The sequence below is a fragment of the Ziziphus jujuba genome, chromosome 12 (genome assembly GCF_031755915.1).
Source record: "Ziziphus jujuba cultivar Dongzao chromosome 12, ASM3175591v1".
Lineage (NCBI taxonomy): Eukaryota > Viridiplantae > Streptophyta > Magnoliopsida > Rosales > Rhamnaceae > Ziziphus > Ziziphus jujuba.
Window position 1 is genome coordinate 17,233,505 of NC_083390.1, and position 18,417 is coordinate 17,251,921.

Genomic DNA, 18,417 nt, shown 5'->3' on the forward strand with positions numbered 1-18,417 from the left:
AATATATATATATATATATATATGATTTTATAACATATGATGAATGTTTTATATGATACACAATTTAACATGATTTTCTAATATGCTTTATTATTTTGAGGAATTATGTGCTTTATTATTTTGAGGAATTTATGAATTTTAATGGTATTGATTGAAAAGTTTGTGAAATAATACATCTATTTTTTGATATATAAATTTTTTAATATGTTACCGATGGCACGCCTTTATCATATATATATATATATATAATATATGTATGTATGTATGTTAATTTTCTATGGCAGTCTTTCGCCAAAAATACGTCTGGAGCCTACTACTTAATATAAATTGCTAACTGGCATAAATTAGATAATAATCATTGTGTATAAAATAAAATAACAACTTTGAAAATTGATAGTCAACAAAATTAATTTTACTTTAATTTGTATATTCTATGTAATAGGATGACTACATTCTATGTAATAGGATGACTAGTCAATCTCCTATCCTTTCAAGTAATCCCGATGGAATTTTTTATTAAAATTTTTTTATTGATTTTTGAATTGTTTCAAAAACTAAAATATAATGTATTTTATATTTATATAAGTTTTGTTAAAACACTAAAATCCTATGTGCTCAAAATGAACATACTTATAACAAATAGTTTAGTTTTCGAGGCTATCTACTTTAGAGCTTATGTAATATATAAAGAAAAGCCTTCTTTAAAGCCTTTTTGTTTTAAAAGCCTCTTGCATTTCTAAATAGAAGGAAGTGGGATAGCAAGGATGATTTCGATAAACCAATGGACGAGATAAAGCTCCCATATCTGCCGACCTTCCAAAAAAGAGAGGCTGTAAAAAGGCTCATAGGGAGTCAAAAAGCAAGCAAAGCCAAAGGCACTCTTATGAACTTGTATACATCTTTAAATCCCTTTTCTTTCAAAAGTTAATAAGAAAAATACTGATAAAAAATCTATTAGAACATCATAATAAAAAATTGACTAATATGATAATAATCCATTTATATTTGTGTGAGAAAAATAACAAAAAAAGAAGGTATTGAAGTAAATCTGTGTACAAAGTTAACCTTTGACTTACATTTATGTGCAAAATATGCCTTTCGGAGACAATTTAGACGTTACTTTACCACCTTTTCTCTGATAAAGATTTAAATTTATGCATAAATTTTTTTTTGTTTTTTTTTTTTAATCAAATGTACAAATAGTATCAATTAAATTATTTTATTTGGCCCATTTGAAGCCGAGTGTTTTGAAATATTTAGCCGAACAACGGTCGGAAAGATAATATCCTATCCAATCCATTCGCTCTGAGACAGAGACGCTCTCAGTCTCTCATATCTTTCTTCTCCTCAGTTCCACTTCTACTTCTACACCATGAAACTGCTTCTCAGAGACTCCTTCTTTCATCTTCCATATCCAATTCCTCAATCCCAATCCCGCAACACCAAGTGTCTTCCATGGATGAGGCCCTTGCCACCGCCTCTTCAATTCCTCAATCGACGAAACTCATACCACTTCAACCTCTCGTCCAAGGTTTTTTTTTTTTTCCCCTCAAATTTTCTTGCTTTTTTCATCGCTATTTCTGTAATTTTTTCCTTATATTTTTGTAATTTTTGTTTTAGGTTGTGTTCGGTGTGCGATTTGACGGTCCGATAATGGAAATCGGCAAGGATTCGGGAATGGAGGACGGGGATTTTGTGGTGGAAACTTGCATTACACGTACTCTACCTCCGGCATTGACGCTTGAGAAGGGATTAGAGAGTATCAAAGATGCTGTGCAGAAGTTGAAGTTGAATCCTCCTTCTACCTCCAGTGGGTTCTTTCGGTTTCAGGTACTGGAAAATTCCGTGAGACTTTGCTGTTTTGATACCATGTCGTTTTGTTAGGTTTTTATTTCATATCTGATTTTGTGAGGATTTCTACAGGTGGCTGTGCCTCCCAGTGCGAAAGCTTTAGATTGGTTTTGCTGTCAGCCGGAGTCTTCCGAGGTTTTCCCTGTGTTTTTCATGTCCAAGGAAACAAAAAATCCTGATTGTAAATCACTTTACGTGAATGAAACCCGTGGGGTTTTTGGAATTGGGTCTGCTGTTCACTTTACACGGAGTTCTTCTTCTATCTCAGGAGAGAAGACAACGACCAAAAGGTTTAGATTTTCGTATCTCTTATTTCTCACTCATCAAAAGCGTCTCCCATGGTGATTTAGGGGTTGCATTTGGTTTTTGTTGTTTGTTGTTCATTAATATATATATATATATATAAATATGTATATAATTAATTTTAACTTTATTAGGACAAGAGTTTGTTTTTCCTGTTGAGCTTGATTGCTGAACCGGTTAAAGTTGGGCACTTGTAATACGGTTCCCCGCTCCAAAAAAAAAAATAATAAAAAAATAAAAAAAAATAAACAAATAAATAAATAAAGTTGGATAGTTAGTCTGAAAGATGGATGTTTCAAACTTCTATTTGGAGGGTCATGGACAGTTCTGGAGCTATTGAGACTTACGGCTTACCCTATTCCATTGACATCAATGTCCAGGAGGTCACCTAATAATTTTTTTAAGTGGCTTTAAGCTAACGAGCAGAATATGTGTTGAATAAGAACCCAAAATTTGTTTGGCACTTTGTTGAAAGGTCTATTTGGAAAATGACAAGACAGAGATGAGATTGAATATTAATGTGAACTCTTTCATTGTCAATTATGTTAGGAATGTTTCAAAGGTTCGAAAACATTTTATGAAATTTAGAATAATTTTTTTCCATTTATTGGAAATTTGTGGTTGGTATGAAAAATTGATTTAAGTAATGATGGTTTGTTGCTTATGGTTATGCATCTAATTATGATGCAAAATGTGTTGCTCTTAAGCTTTCCGTGTGTTTGTAATTTGCATTTGGTGTTGCAAATATGATGCATACTATTGTGTCAATTTTTATCTTATCGATGTTTAGGTGTATGTTGCTTTGTATGAATGCTTGGTTCTTTTAGATTTGTATGAATCTTCTTCCTTGACAGCTCTAAAAGGGGTAGCTAGATGCTATTAAATTTAAGTGATGTTTGTGGTTCTCCATAGATAGAACAAATAAGCTCTTGCAAAATGAGGGTAAAACTATGACTGTTCATTGGTCATGGTTTTGCATGTGATACTTATTTAATTTCTTGAAACTTAATATATAACTGAGCGAAATATATCTTTTTCTCCTTTCCCAGCATTCTTGCAGCAAGATACTTTAACTTGAAGCCTAGAATGATATGATAATCACTGAAACATGAAATATTACTTTGTGCAGATAAGCTAAAGAGTATATGCATAATTTTCCACAGATATCTCTCAAATGATTCAACCCTTGTAATGGCTTATGGTTTTACGGATGTTAATTTTGACAAAGAGTTGTCTTTCATGAAGCATGAAGAAGATTGTTATTACTTTTTCATTCCTCAGGTATACTTGCATTCATTTTGCATATTTGTAATGCATCTATATGGTGTTGCCCCACCTTTTGCTTTATCTTTTGGTTTATTTTAAGATTAGTAAAATTTAATGATATGTGATATGACTGGATATATGCTACTTAACAGCTTGAGCTGAATGAGTATGAGGGCACTTCTATTTTAGCAGTAACACTTGCATGGTGTGACTCTTCTATTTGCACGTTTGCGGAAGCCATTGAATCTTATGAGTTATCTCTACATCAGGTAATATGAGGTTGTTGTTCTCCTATGTTTCATATTTTGCTTGAATTGTATAAAGTCCGGTCATTTGTCCCCCCTAGTGTCTACCAACTACCATTATTTTCAAGACCTACTCTATGTTAATTAGTGGTATATCCATTTAAGGTAAATCCTGCAGTTGTTTCTCTTAATGCTTGATGTTATTGCTGCTTCCAATAGTTTAGCATGGTGTCATTGTGATCCTTAACAGACAAATTTTGACTTTCAAATTCATCAATTAATTGGCTTGATTGATATCTTTCATGTTGTGTCTGAAAATTCATGTTTAAAAGCTTCTCATAATGTAAAAGCATAGTGAATAGAGAGCTTATACGTTCATATTTTTATATATATTTATATGCATATATTCCAAAAAAAAAAGATTGGATACTTTGCAATATTGCATGAAGAAGCAATGATGTGTTGCTTAATACATCTATTCTCCTCTATGCTCATTGTCTTTATTCTAACATACATTTTCAGGCCACTTGTCACATTTGTCCAACAGAGAAACGTTGCTCCAAAAGCATAATATCTACATTTAGAAAGCTCAATGTACTGGAGGATAGAACTCTTTTGATGGTATAAACATAAATTTTTGTTGTATGAATTTGCACATGAACAGTCTAATTTGGTATTTTTGCTTATTTGTCCATTGTTTGCTTGATCAAGTATGTTAAAAAAGGATGTTCCTAGCTTTGTTATGCATTACTTTTTGGGTCTGTGATGTAGTGTTTTCCTCTCATTTAAGTTACCTATTTATCTAATGTTTGAATTGGTAAACAAGTGTAGTTAGAATATTTTTCTGTAAGTACTTTTTTAGGACTATAATCATTTTTATATCATTTCACTACTCATTTAGTTCGTGATTTGTTTCACAATAATCCGTTGTTGATTTACAAGGTTTTGTAGGTTTACACGAACACTCTTTCGGCAGGAGGGAATTATGTTGTGAAAGACTTCATGGAACTGGTATCTTCTTTTTCCTGGTAATTTCCATCCTTAATGTTTTAGCTTGATATTTCTTCTATGTGTTGCTGTTATAATTCTAGTGTCAGCTAGACAGATCCTGTAATAATAATACAACACTAGAAGATGGCTCCTGTGATTATGTTACCATCCTGGATGGAAACTGCATGTTGTTTAAATATTTCCTTTATGTCAGGTACAGAAAGAGATGTCATCTTCCAGGCAATTTTGCATTAGGCTTTCGCCAACTGTAGTCGTTTCCAGTAACATGGTATGATGCTATATATTAGTAAAATCAGGATAGTTTCTTCAATACTTTTTTTGTTCCTCCAGCACTGCAAGTATAAGAATCTATGTAGCTTCTCAAAGTTGTCCAACACAGGATATCTTTTCTAAGATAAGATCACCATTTTGCTGTCTTTTTTTTGTTTTCCAAATTTGATTTAGCAAGTTTTGTCTTTACTTTCCTGATTGTATGTATTGCATGCTAGTCATTTATTATATTGTTAAATATATTAGTTTTTTCAGTTCAATAATATTAAAATTAACATATTTTGGCTGAAACTGCTTAGTTTTTGCCTCTTTCTACTATCAGTTGGATAATGACAGTGACAAATGCTACTCAGTGCAAGATTGTGCAAACATCAATGCTGTTTGGGCTTCAATTATAATTGAAGAATGTTTTCGAAATGGTTTGACGGTGAGATTAAGTTCTTATCTTTTGGTTTTTTATTTCATAAGCTCCATAAAATGTTGATGTTTGTTTACTAACATAGCAAGGCATGCTTTATGATTCAAAGATTGTTGTGTAGTAAACTGAAAACTGATGGCACTAGAGTATCAAATTTAAACTCTAGGGGTGTTTACTCTTTATAGTTATCTTTTGTTCCTATGTTTTTGTACATGGATCTTATTTATTTTATTCTAGTATTTTTGTGTAGCTCCAGGATCAAGATCATCCCCCCTTGCTGTGGCTGCTTCAACTCATCCACTTATCACGTGTATTGCATGTTTCGATGAGCGCTCGCTTGCATTTCATGCTGTTGGATATGCAAGAGGATCTTGCAGACCGGCAGTAGTTATAACATCATCTGGCACTGCAGTTTCTAACCTTCTTCCTGCAGTGAGTTTTCTTTAATATTAGCTGAAACTAAAAATTTGAGCCTTATAGCATTTTTTCAGATTAAATCTTTCAAATTTATGGCTGTGGACAATGGTGTTTCATCCATTTGGATTTGGGGCTCTTCCATTATATTTTATCTTGTTTAATGTATTGTGTTCTGTCACTTTGGCAGTTAGTTGATAACGAATTGATAGTTTTAAACTGTACTTAGTAAGAGGAAGAGCAAATAGGATATAGCATGTCTCCACTTGCATCTCCCTCCTCCAATCCTTTTCTTTATTTCCACTGACTTCTGCTCCTACAAAATGCATTATTAGTTTTATTTGACATTTATGTCTTTTTATACCACTCATGGGAAGATGCTCTTCCTTACCACTAACATCTAAAATTTGTACTGCAAGGTTGTTGAGGCCAATCAGGATTTTGTACCTCTTCTGTTGCTCACAGCTGATCGTCCTGCTGAGCTGCAGGATGCTGGAGCAAACCAGTCAATTAATCAGGTATTGAATTTGAGCATCCACCAAAAAAAAATAGGCATGCTAATACAGAAGATAGGAAATGATTCGATGTCAAATTTCTATCAAGTTCTTAGAGGCATTTCCTGCTTGATTACAGTAATATATTTGTTGAGACCTTGATTTGGAATCCAATTGTTTCCTTCATATATGTGAAAAAGAAAAGGCCCATTTGTGACTTAAATGCAGAACAAAAGAGTCTAAGGGTTACTTAGATTTTCTTCAATCTTTTCTGTCTATGTATATTTTAACTAGGTGCAAATATTCTACTTACAACATCCAGGGATAATTGGTAATTGAAGATGTAGCATATGCAATCTTCTTTTATCATGAGGAGAACAATATCTTGGAACTGCTTCTATTTAGCATTCATTATTTTGGTTCCTAAAGCCAGACTTTGTGTGTTTTGGGTTCATTATTTCCCTGTGACTATTATTTTTAAAGAAGCAAAGAACTAGTTCGATTGAATTATTAAAAGTTGCTGACATAAATTAGTTGCTGCCATAATTTATAGATCTATGTGTATATATTTTGAAAATTTTTATCTTTGAATTAAACCAGATCAACCATTTTGGTTCTTTTGTGAGGTTCTTCTTCAGTCTTCCTGCACCCACTGATCATATTCCTGCACGAATGGTTCTTACCACAGTTGACTCTGCTGTTCATTGGGCAACATCTTCACCTTGTGGTCCTGTTCATATCAACTGTCCTTTCAGGGAACCACTAGAAAATAGCCCTAGCAAATGGATGTTGAGCTGTTTAAAGGGATTAGACTTCTGGATGTCTAGTGCTGAGCCATTTACCAAGTATATCCAAATAAAACATGCTCACGCATCTAATAATACTCCTGCCGAATTCTCAGAGGTTCTAAATGTAATTCAAAAGGTTAATAAAGGACTTCTGCTTATTGGAGCAATCCATACAGAAGACGAGATATGGGCAGTTCTTCTCTTGGCTAAACGGCTTTTGTGGCCTGTCGTAGCTGATATCTTGTCAGGATTACGATTGAGAAAGTTTTTGATTTCTTTTCCGGAAATTAAAAATAATATAGTCTTTGTCGATCATCTGGACCATGCCCTGCTTTCAGATTTTGTCAGGGGTTGGATACGCGTTGATGTGATTCTTCAGGTAAATTTCTGGGCTTTTTTTCCTGCTTTATTTTATAGCAATCAGTATTGTGACTATCCTTTTATTGCCATTGGGATAACATTGAGTGTGTTGGAAATGTAAGGACTACTTTTTCTAGGAGTCTTTGAAACTTGGTAATTCTGGAAAATTATTCACGTTGAGTGTTAGGGTTGATGAAGTGCAATATGTGGTTTCAAGCATTAGTGTTCATGGGAGATAAGATAAAAAAAATTAGAAAGAGAGAATTTTCAAATTAATAGAGAGCACCCTAAAACTAAATATGAAATTAGAACTAAATTCTTAAGGCAAAACAATGAAGGTAACTTGTTTTAAACATTAGTAAAAGAGTGAACAATATTGGGTAGTTCAATTTTTATTTTTATTACACCAATTCTGGTCAGAGTAAAATTACTATTAATACTCCTTGTAGATGACTAGGAGTCATAAGTGTTGTTAAAGTTTGTTTCCTGTAAATATTAGTGTTAGTGTGAAAATTGGATATGTGTATGTGTATATATATGTACAGCCAGGCTCAAGTAAGGTGCATCTTACATTTTTAAAGTAAGATCCACGATCATGACCATTGGACTTCGCAATTTGGTTGGACCTTATCATTCAAATGGAATCCAATGGCCACGAAAGGTGGATCTTACTTTTCAAAACTGAGGTGCACCTTGTTTGAATCTCATTATATATGTATATATTTGGATAGTGTTCCATGAACTTTGACAAAGAATCCTTGACAAATGGATTTACCCATAACTTCTCATTGTTTTGCACCTTTGATGTACCCAGTCAATGCCCAGTATGATTTGTCAAAGATTCTTTGTCAAATCTCTGGGTTCATGGAACATCATACATACATATATAGATTACACTCTAGCTTGTATGATCTATTCTTGTATTGATCAATTATGGCTATCAAAAACATATTATGAGTAAAAATATTGGAACCTGAGGAGTCTGTATCTGTGAATGTGATATAATAGCCATAGCCCCTTGAGAAATGGGAAAAGAAATTGTGGGATATAAATTTTAAATTTTCATGTATTTTTGTAAATGATATTATTTTAGTAAAATCATGCTATAGAAATTAGATTTATTGTTGTTAACTGTTTATGTTGTGCCTTGTTCCCATAAAGTGACTTTGTTGAGCCATGTATAAAAGTGAGTCTAAGATGTTAGTTTAATCTTGTAACAGACATTGTTCAGTATATGCCAATTATATGCTGGTTATTTGCTTTTTCCCTCCCTTTGTAAGTGTGTCTTAATTTGTTTTGCATACAGATTGGGAGTAGGATTACGAGCAAACGTGTTTTGAAGCTGCTAGAGGAATGCACTCCTCTCTCTTATATCATGGTTGACAAGCATCCATTCCGTTATGATCCTTCTCATATTGTAACGCATAGGATCCACAGCAACATTGTTGAATTTGCTGATTATTTACTTAAATTGAAATTTCCGAATAAGAGCAATGAATGGAGCACTTGTCTACACACATTAAATATGACGGTAATGAATTCCAAACAATGAGTCTCTTATGTTCTATTCTTTACAAGTAATTGCTCACTTTGATTTAGTATTTTCCTGATTTTTGACTTGTTTCAATACCATTTTTGCTGACATCTTATTGGTGTTAACCAGATCTAGACTAAACACTAAAAAGCTAGACCCAATCTAACATTATTGTTTACTTTAAGTTGTTATTCATATTAGTTAAGGACAGCAAATCGTTGTTGCATTTGCATTGAGTTTATTATCGATCCGTCTAATAATCTCTTGACAAGAGGGCTTTAATCTTGGATCCTGGTTGAGGTTGTGTCTTTTTATTTGCTTAAAAATTCATTTGGGGCTATGAATTTGTCCTCTCTTACAAGAAGGTGAATCCCATTGCAGTTTTCTCCTTCAGACAAAGTGTTCTGTCGAGGAAGGGTAGTCAAATGAACTAAATCTGTTCATTTTGATTTTGTGTCTCTGCCTTCCTAATTCTTTTCCCTTTTATGTAGGTTGCAAGGGAGTTATCATTTCAAATTCATGCAGAATCCTCCTTGACCGAGCCTCTAGTTTCACGCACAATTTCAGAAGCACTTTCAACTGAGTCTGCTCTTTTCATAGGAAACAGTATGGCAATACGTGATGCAGACATGTATGGATGTGGTTGGTCAAATTGTAGTCGTGGTATTGCAACAACGCCTTTAGACTTGGAATTACCATCTCACTTTATATTGGTGGCTGGGAATAGGGGAGCTAGTGGTATTGATGGGTTGCTTAGCACAGCTGTTGGCTTTGCTGTAGGATGTAATAAAAGAGTAAGTACTTGAAAAAGCTGTTTGTGAGTCCTGAGTGCTTTTTCCTCCTTTAGTAAATTTAGGTTTGCCTTTTCTTGAGAAAGACTTTGCACATTAGGTTTCTTCAAGAAGAAATTGGATTTAGTTTCTTATTAGATGCTAATGAGTTGTTTATTTCTGTGCCCTTTTCTAAAATGCATTTTTCTTTTGGCAATCAATGATCACGTTATTATCTATTAATAATTATGAAAACTTAGTTAAGAAATCATACTATCCTAGTTAAAAGGCTGTTTTCGTCGGTGCTTTGATATTCTCCTTTTTCTGATTAAACATTGTTTGACTTTCATATTTCTGACATACCATTCAGGTGCTTTGTGTGGTTGGAGATATTTCATTTCTTCATGACACCAATGGCTTGGCAATTTTAAACCAAAGGTAGGAAGCAATTGTGTTGTGATTTATTGATTTATTGATTTATTTATTATTATTGTTATTAGTATTTTAAGTCTTGATTATCCTTTTTTAAAGAAGTTGATGTTGTTGATGTATAACCTTGTAAATTTAGCAACATGATTCTTATTCCAATTGTTGTATAATTGGTTTGATAATTGATATACGAGTTATCAACATCTCGTCTTTCTACATACTGTAAACACATTACACATATCTTTCTTACTTGACTGATTTTGAATGGAGTTAAACTTGTGTAGGACATTGCGAAAACCTATGACGATACTAGTGATTAATAATCACGGCGGTGCGATATTCAGTCTCCTTCCCATTGCGGATAGAGTTGAACCAAAAATATTGAGTAAATATTTCTACACCTCTCATAATGTTTCAATCAGTGGACTGTGCATGGCACATGGGTAAGGCCTTTATACACATGGCTCATGTATAAACTTGAATCTGCTGTTGCATTCAAATGCGTTTCCTATGTGGGCTATGTACTGCAGACAGTATTTCTTTACCCTATGTATGGTTAGATGTGGGGGATTATGGGCTTAGTTGGATGGAGGATTTTCAATAGCAAGAGTTTGATAATTCAATTCTCCCTTTACGAAAATTTTGAACAAAACTTTGTGTATTTACTTATGAGAAGACACTAAACATTTGATCATCTGACAATTGTCTATGGATAGTATATGTTTAAGGAGATGACAAAATGTGGCTTACCTCCTTGGAAATTCCTTGTTACTCGTGCGATTTGAGGGCTGTCGTAGCTTGTACTTTCTGGGTTTATTGGTGTTCTTACATTCAATTTACCATGTAATTTTGGAGTAGTAAATAGTAGGTTTGCAAGAAAATGTGATAGAAAGTATGTAGAAAGGGTCCTTTGTGTGTATATTTTGGTGTTTGTGATTAGAAAGAAGTAGTAGAGTGTAAGAACTGTGAATATTCTTCAATGATGTTGTAGGCTCAGCTGATGAGGTGGGTTTTTGAGTGGACTCAGAAGACTTAGTTCTCTTATATTGCGTTTGCTTTATGTTTATGCATTGTTTATAGGTCAGTGGAGTTTTTCTTAAGGAAAATAAATTTAAATACATTGATTTTCCAGGAAACTCTCTGATGTACACTTTCTAATCTTCTTCCTCTTACCATCAGCTATATTTGTGAAATATATCTTGCTTTACTAACCTGAAAAATTACTTGATATGCAGTGTTAAGCATTTAGAAGTACAGACAAAAGCAGAGCTTCAAGATGCATTATTTACATCTCAACGTGAAGAGATGGATTCTGTTATTGAAGTTGGAGGCCATATTGATAATAATGCTATCTTCCACAGGTTTTTGGTTAATTTGGCATTTTGGAATACAAGTTCTTGAGTTATGAGCTTATCAACTGATTGCAAACATGTCTTTTTACTTCAGTACTTTAAGAAAATTTGCACTCCTAGCAGCAAATGATGCTTTAAGTGTCCTTCAAAGGCTTTCTGTTAAAGACTCTGTATCAGATGATTTGTTTCTTTGCAAAGTCCATAGAATGGAGTACTCATTATTTAGGTAAATTTTTATGTGGATGAATAAAGTTTTAGATATTTTATTAATATGCTAAGTGAAGGGATTTGATATTATATCCATACGTTCTTTTTGTAACAGGATACAGCTATGTTCTCCACCTACTAAGATTACTGCAAATTATGAGCACAACAACTTCTATAGAGAAGGGTTCATTTTGTCTTTGTATCTTGATGATGGAAGTGTTGGGTATGGTGAGGTTAGTTTTTGTTTAACATATATTTCCATCCATAAAATGTGTCGGATTATTTCATTCAAGCTTGCATGTCTGCATATTCTTACTTCTTCTCACCTATTTTCTTTTTAGTTATTATTTTTATTTTTATCTATTTTTCTCTGTTTTTTTAGTTAGAATTCATCTTATATTTCCTCTTTTGTTGGTTCATTGTGAACTATCCTCCGTCCTTCACCTGCTTCTATGAAAGTAAAAAACTAAAGGAACTTCTGATAAGTCAATTATTAATTAGTCTCTTATTAGCAGGTTGCACCTCTAGATTTCTGTAAGGAAAACCTGCAAGGTGTGGAGGAGCAACTGAGACTTATTCTTCATGTGATGAAAGGAGCTAAAATTAGTTGCTTCATTCCTTTACTGAAGGGCTCATTTTCATCTTGGATATGGACTAGCCTGGGAATCCTGGTAGGTACAATTATATTCTTATAGCAGTAAAGCACCAATAACCATATGCTTTCGTAGAGGAGAGATTACTAAATAAAGTTATTTGCCTGTTGAACAGCCATCTTCACTCTTTCCAAGTGTCAGATGTGGTTTGGAAATGGCCATTCTCAATGCCATAGCAGCAAGACAAGATTCTAATCTTTTGAGCATATTCCATTCTTGGAAAGATGAAAGGCATAAACCTAAGGGATTGTCCAAAGTTAAGATTTGTGCCCTTGTTGATTCTAAGGGAACTCCCACTGAGGTAGCTGCTAGTGTTGCCTCACTTGTTGAAGAAGGATTTGTTGCAATAAAGCTAAAGGTAATTTGTTGCTTATATCATATTGGCTGATTTTTAATGTAATATTTATTGGACATTGTAATTCTTTTCTCTCCCACAAACTATGTGGGTTTGGATTATTTAGAATTATGAAGGCACAACTTTTTGTAAAGGCTCAAACTTGTAGGCAAGAAATTGAAATATTACCTAAAGTACCATTGTTGACAAAAACATACTCTAGCACATTGTGATTTGCTTGTATGAGGTTGGTAGAGTTTTATTTCTATATTTACTCACTGAGTGTTAAATGACTGTTCAGTTGGTTTAATATACATACTTGGCTCTAGTTCACAATGTTTTGGAGATTGATCTTAACTTGTCAAAGTTTATGTTGTCCTTTTAATCTTATGTTCAAATCATGGTCTTGTTACTAGTAATTTATTGTTCTGCATGTATAAAGCTCATTTTGTTATTTGAGTACTGGACATACCAATTCGTGAGGGGGTTGTAAAGTGAGTGTAGTGTTCTTTTGATTCAGAAAGTTGGGTCCATTTCCTTAATAGTTTGAGCTTTTGGAATTGATGGTGTTGCAGTTGGTTTTACAATTCTTATGTTTCAATTATGCAACAGGTAGCCCGTCAAAGGAGTCCCATGCATGATGCTGAAGTTATACAAGAAGTAAGAAAGAAGGTTGGACAACATATTGAACTTCGTGTAGATGCCAATCGAAACTGGACCTTTCAAGAAGCTATTCAATTTGGTTCGTTGGTTCGGGATTGTAATCTGCAATATATTGAGGTATATTGTGCTAGCAGATTAGTTCTCTATTCTATTATATTCCTTGTTCATCTATGGGATTATTATGGGCTGCTAGGTATTATCTTTTCGTTGTATTTGTAATTTGTATCTCCACTTTGTATTGTTGGAAAAATTTGGAGAAGCTTAAAAGATCGGTATCCTCCTCTCCATGGTTTATTGTATCTCAGCTTTTAGCTGCTTGTGAGCTGCCATGACAAAGTAAGTTAGTAATAAATAGTGGAACAAGAGTGCACTAGAGAAAATTTGCAAGTTTGGCTAAGGAGAGGAAAGCATACCTAGAAAGAAAAGAGGAGTTCATATTTATTTATTTTTTGATGCGACTATTTTAGCATGTGATTAGCATGTGATTTCTTTTTGTCAGGAACCCGTTAAAGATGAAACTGATATTATCCGGTTCTGTGAAGAAAGTGGGCTACCTGTGGCATTGGATGAAACTATTGACAGTATTCAAGAAAATCCACTCGATATGCTTGCAAAATATAAACATCCAGGAATAGTAGCTATTGTAAGTGGAAATGTCTTTTGATTAGTATAATTTATGGGCGCATATAATTTAGTCTTAATCAGCACGGTAGCTCTTCCAATAGATGCAGTAACCAAATGGTCTATGGAGCAAACAGAATTTTCCATTGATATGATATTGAGTTCGATCCTTATCTAGTCATGCTGGCTCTCTCATACTGGATACTCCTAATACTTTTCTGAAGCAGGTTCAGTTTACATGGATCAAAATTCAAATAGGTCCTATCCTATGGATTCAATTGTTAGTTGTGTGTTCATTCTGATCTTTTTTTTTTTATGGATAGTCACGATTTCTCTCGTGAGAGAAGAACCATCAACAAATCTTACAAATTAGTGGGATTGAAACTTGCAAGAAATCCTCAAAATCACCAAAAATATGTTTCTCTTCTTTTCGAGAGGATGATCTGTTTAATATAGCTATCATGGCTCTTACTATGTTAGTAGTGTACCCTGACCAAAATTTGTTGTGTTGGTAATTTCAGGTTATTAAACCAAGTGTTGTTGGAGGCTTTGAAAATGCAGCAATGATTGCCCAATGGGCCCAGCAGCATGGGAAAATGGCTGTTGTCAGTGCTACATTTGAAAGTGGCCTGGGCTTGTCTGCATATATTCATTTCTCCTGTTATCTTGAGCAGAAGAATGTAGAGGTATGTAAAATAATGAATAATAAGTCAGTGCCATCTATTGCCCATGGTCTAGGAACATACCAATGGCTTAAAGAAGATGTGGCAACCACTCCTCTTAAGATCAGCCAGAATGCATTTACTGGCTTTGTAGAAGCATCTGTTGTCGATGCTGATCAGCTTCTGAAGTCATTTCAAGTCAACCACCATGTTGTTCAAAGAAACTTTACTGGAGAGAGTGTTTGTAGATACCAATTGCCTGTGGAGTCTAACGGTTTCACTTGTCTCTTCAAAGTTCAGGAGATTGGTCAAACATCTAAGGTAAATAAAAGTTTGATATGCCTCTTACTTTTCTTTTATTATGTCATTTCAGATATTGATGAAATTCACTACTATTTTTGGATTTGTTTTTTTACTTATGATCACTTCAAATATGAACATATGTATAACCAAACATGGGTGTATAACTCTATATTTTTTGGAGTAATGTTATTTCATTATTCAATAATCAACTAATAGGGTTCTACTGAGCCATAATTATAATAAATTGACCAACTGTAATTAAGAAATTAAACACAATAAGGAAACAAAATTAACTTGGAAACTAAATTTATTAAATATATTTAAGAAACGGTTTCATCTGCTTGAAATTGTAGGTTTATTAAGCAGGGTTGGATCCAGCTTTTGTTCTTTTAACACTAAGCATGCATGTAAACATATTTAAGAATGTGTCTATTAGTAACTGTCATATATTGTCAAGATTGGTGGTTGGAAAGAAGTTTGAATGATGTCCTGCGCCATGAGTAGTTCTTGCAATTGCTGCTTGAATAGGGAGGAGCTTTTAATTCATACTGTTCTTCAACTTCTATTTGAATTCCTGAGGTGTGGGTTTGGCAAGGATGGAGATTGAGTCATAAGTTCAGTACTAAAAAGTTTCTACTTGATGTTTTGTGGTTCAGGAGAGTGGAAAGCTCATGGAATTTGTGTTTTGTAATCTGGTTGCCCTCTTGTTTAATGATGGCCCTAAATCTCATCTGCTTGCTTAAGGCTTGGTGTCATAGTGAAATGTTAGTCTAAAACTAGTAAAAGGGATGGGTGACAAATAAACCACTTGCTCTGAAATTTTTTGTTGTTTTATGTGGTTGATATAGGATCAAGGAAAAGCAGAAACAAAAGAGAGAACATAAAAGGAAACTAAACTGAAATAAATTATTTTCAAAGTCTAAATATTCTTTATTCAGACTTGGTAATTTCCATACCAGTAATTTTAGTAGCTAAACCTTGTGTTTGAAGCAGTAGTGTAGGCATTGATATAAACTGTCCTGTTGTATTGTTCTATGTTGATTGCTTACTCCACCAAAAATAAGCTGATGCAGGAGAATGTACTTGTGTTTCTTCATGGATTTCTTGGAACTGGAGAAGACTGGATTTCTATCATGGAGGCCATTTCAGGTTGTTCTAGGTGCATTTCAATTGACCTTCCTGGTCATGGAGGAACAAAGATACAAAACCATAGCAACAACACCATGAAGGAATCATGTATGTCAGTTGAAGTAGTTGCAGACGTAATTTGTAATTTGATTCATCAAATTACTCCTGGGAAAGTTACCATTGTGGGATATTCGATGGGTGCAAGAATTGCTTTATATATGGCTCTTAAGTTTACTGACAAGGTAACTACAATAATTTCAAGATTTTAAGCTTAATTTGTTTATTATTACGTTGTCAACAATGGTGATTTATCATGAAGGTCAAAGGAGCTGTTGTAATATCTGGAAGCCCTGGCTTGAAAAATGAAGTTGCCAGAAAAGTTCGTAAAGCCAAAGATGACTCTAGAGCTAGTTTCCTAGTTGCATATGGTTTGCATCTCTTTGTAGAAAACTGGTATGCAGGACCTCTGTGGAGCAGGTAATTCTTAGCTTTTCAGCTTTCTGGTTTTGCTTCTATCGTTACCATATTTTTAGAAGAATTTTGTATTGGTTGATATTAATTTATATTATGTATTGCACAGCCTAAGAGGCCATCCCAAATTTAAGCAAATAGTTGCCAGCCGCCTGCATCATGAAGATGTGCAGTCTCTCGCGAAACTTCTGTCTGATTCAAGTGTTGGGAGACAACTGTAAGTACACTTCTTTTTTTGAGTTTTCATTTTAAAGGTCCTTTTCCTTTGCTTGCTGGCTAGTTCTTATTTAGGCTATGTGTTTGGTACATGAAATCTATTAGGGCAAGGAAAAGGGAAGAGAAATGAATTTTTCATATGTTTTCATGGAAAGTTAAAAATTTTAGATTGTTTACATTTTATTCCTAATTCTTAATTATACATTTTTCTTTGTAATTTTTCTCTTGACCAAAAAATCAAAAATTAAAATGCTTTGATTTTCTTTTCTACCCTTAAAATTTCCAACTACCAAAATTTAGCTTTAAGGATCACTATAGGCATTTTATTAATTGTTTCATCACATCTTTATGGTATTTTAACGATTTAGAACTCTTTGGGGGGAAAGAAAATACATATACTCTTAAGTATATATATTTTCTTCTCCCCCCCCCCCCCCCCCCCCCCAAAAAAAAAAAGAGTTCTAAATTGTTAAAATACCATAAAGATGCGATGAAACAATTAATAAAATGCATATATATATATATATATATATATATTCAAGCTATGAGAAACTTAGTGGGTTTAAACTCCACCAAACTACATTATGTCCATTTAAATTTCATGAACCAGCTTCACTTGAATTTTTTACGGCTGTAAAAGAAAAAATAGTAGTTAATTTATAGTTATAACAATCTCTGCTATATCCATCATATAGGATCAGCACATAATATCTCTCAATAGTCTGAGAGAGTTATGATATAAATTTCTTTGCATGACAGACCATTGTGGGAGGACTTGAAGCATACCGAAACTCCTCTTTTGTTCATTGTTGGGGAGAAGGATAGTAAATTTAAAGCAATTGCTCATGAAATGTGTTACACAATTGATAGCAGTAGGAAGACCAGTGATGCCTCATCTAGTGATGTTTATGAATTATTCGAGATACCCGATTCGGGGCATGCACCGCATCTAGAAAACCCTCTTCCTGTTGTTAGTGCATTGAGACGATTCAATTTCAAACTAGAGGATGGAAACACTACGAACTTGTCAAGCCAATAATAACTGGTAATGTAAAGCAGTTTGTCAGATTTTGAGAAGTTTGTGGCATGCTTGAGGCCTACTCAAGCAGGAAAACCTAGCCATGGTCGGACTCTCTTCCATTTTCTTATATTTGTTTGGTATATATTCTGGATTGTTTATTTTAATTTAGATATTTTTCCACTCACACTGGCATCAACTTTCCCTTCTGCCTTGTCCATATTGTATCCTTCTGTCCTGCCTCCTCTGCTTTCGGGTTTCCAACATAACCATAACACATTTCTTGAATTTGGAAATGCGTTGTGTTTCTTTTGGTACCATAACAACATGCCTAATTACAATGATAGAGAGAAACTTGTCAGCATTCTTGTGGTTATCCCATGATGAATGGCTTTATGCATTTGTCCAATTGTTTTTCAATTTCTTTTATTGTTATTATTATTATTATTACTCTTTTTGCACGAAATTATTTTGCACCTTATCATTAAACCACCTGTCATTGAAACATAATTCTATGTTGGGTATCTTTGGAGATACTTTATTTATAAATGCTTCTGTTCAGCAGTACTTTCCATCTATAGCAAACGGCATTTTACACCACGAATAAAAAATTAAATATAAATAATTAGGTGTTTT

At 33.7% G+C, this 18,417-nt stretch overlaps 1 protein-coding gene across 10 annotated transcripts; it reads left to right on the top strand.

The window, feature by feature from the left end:
- The first annotated feature begins 1,238 nt into the window (after window positions 1–1,238).
- On the top strand, window positions 1,239–18,183 carry LOC107429107 (protein PHYLLO, chloroplastic). 10 transcript variants are annotated; one of them, XM_025078246.3, is made up of 28 exons: window positions 1,241–1,531; window positions 1,621–1,830; window positions 1,924–2,141; window positions 3,318–3,435; window positions 3,573–3,689; window positions 4,188–4,286; window positions 4,617–4,676; window positions 4,870–4,944; window positions 5,269–5,373; window positions 5,602–5,796; window positions 6,198–6,296; window positions 6,873–7,439; window positions 8,727–8,951; window positions 9,446–9,748; window positions 10,095–10,162; window positions 10,438–10,596; window positions 11,389–11,514; window positions 11,600–11,731; window positions 11,828–11,945; window positions 12,228–12,383; window positions 12,481–12,723; window positions 13,312–13,479; window positions 13,862–14,005; window positions 14,505–14,966; window positions 16,022–16,318; window positions 16,396–16,553; window positions 16,657–16,764; window positions 17,523–18,183. In XM_025078246.3, exons 1-28 carry the CDS (start codon window positions 1,373–1,375, stop codon window positions 17,800–17,802), a joined length of 5,169 nt encoding a protein of 1,722 aa, XP_024934014.3. In that variant the 5' UTR covers window positions 1,241–1,372; the 3' UTR covers window positions 17,803–18,183. The 10 variants fall into 10 exon arrangements, with proteins under 10 accessions (XP_060669380.1, XP_024934014.3, XP_024934015.3 ...); XM_025078247.3 differs by having other exon boundaries at window positions 4,876–4,944; XM_060813397.1 differs by lacking the exon at window positions 13,862–14,005 and having other exon boundaries at window positions 1,239–1,531.
- Window positions 18,184–18,417: the final 234 nt, after the last annotated feature.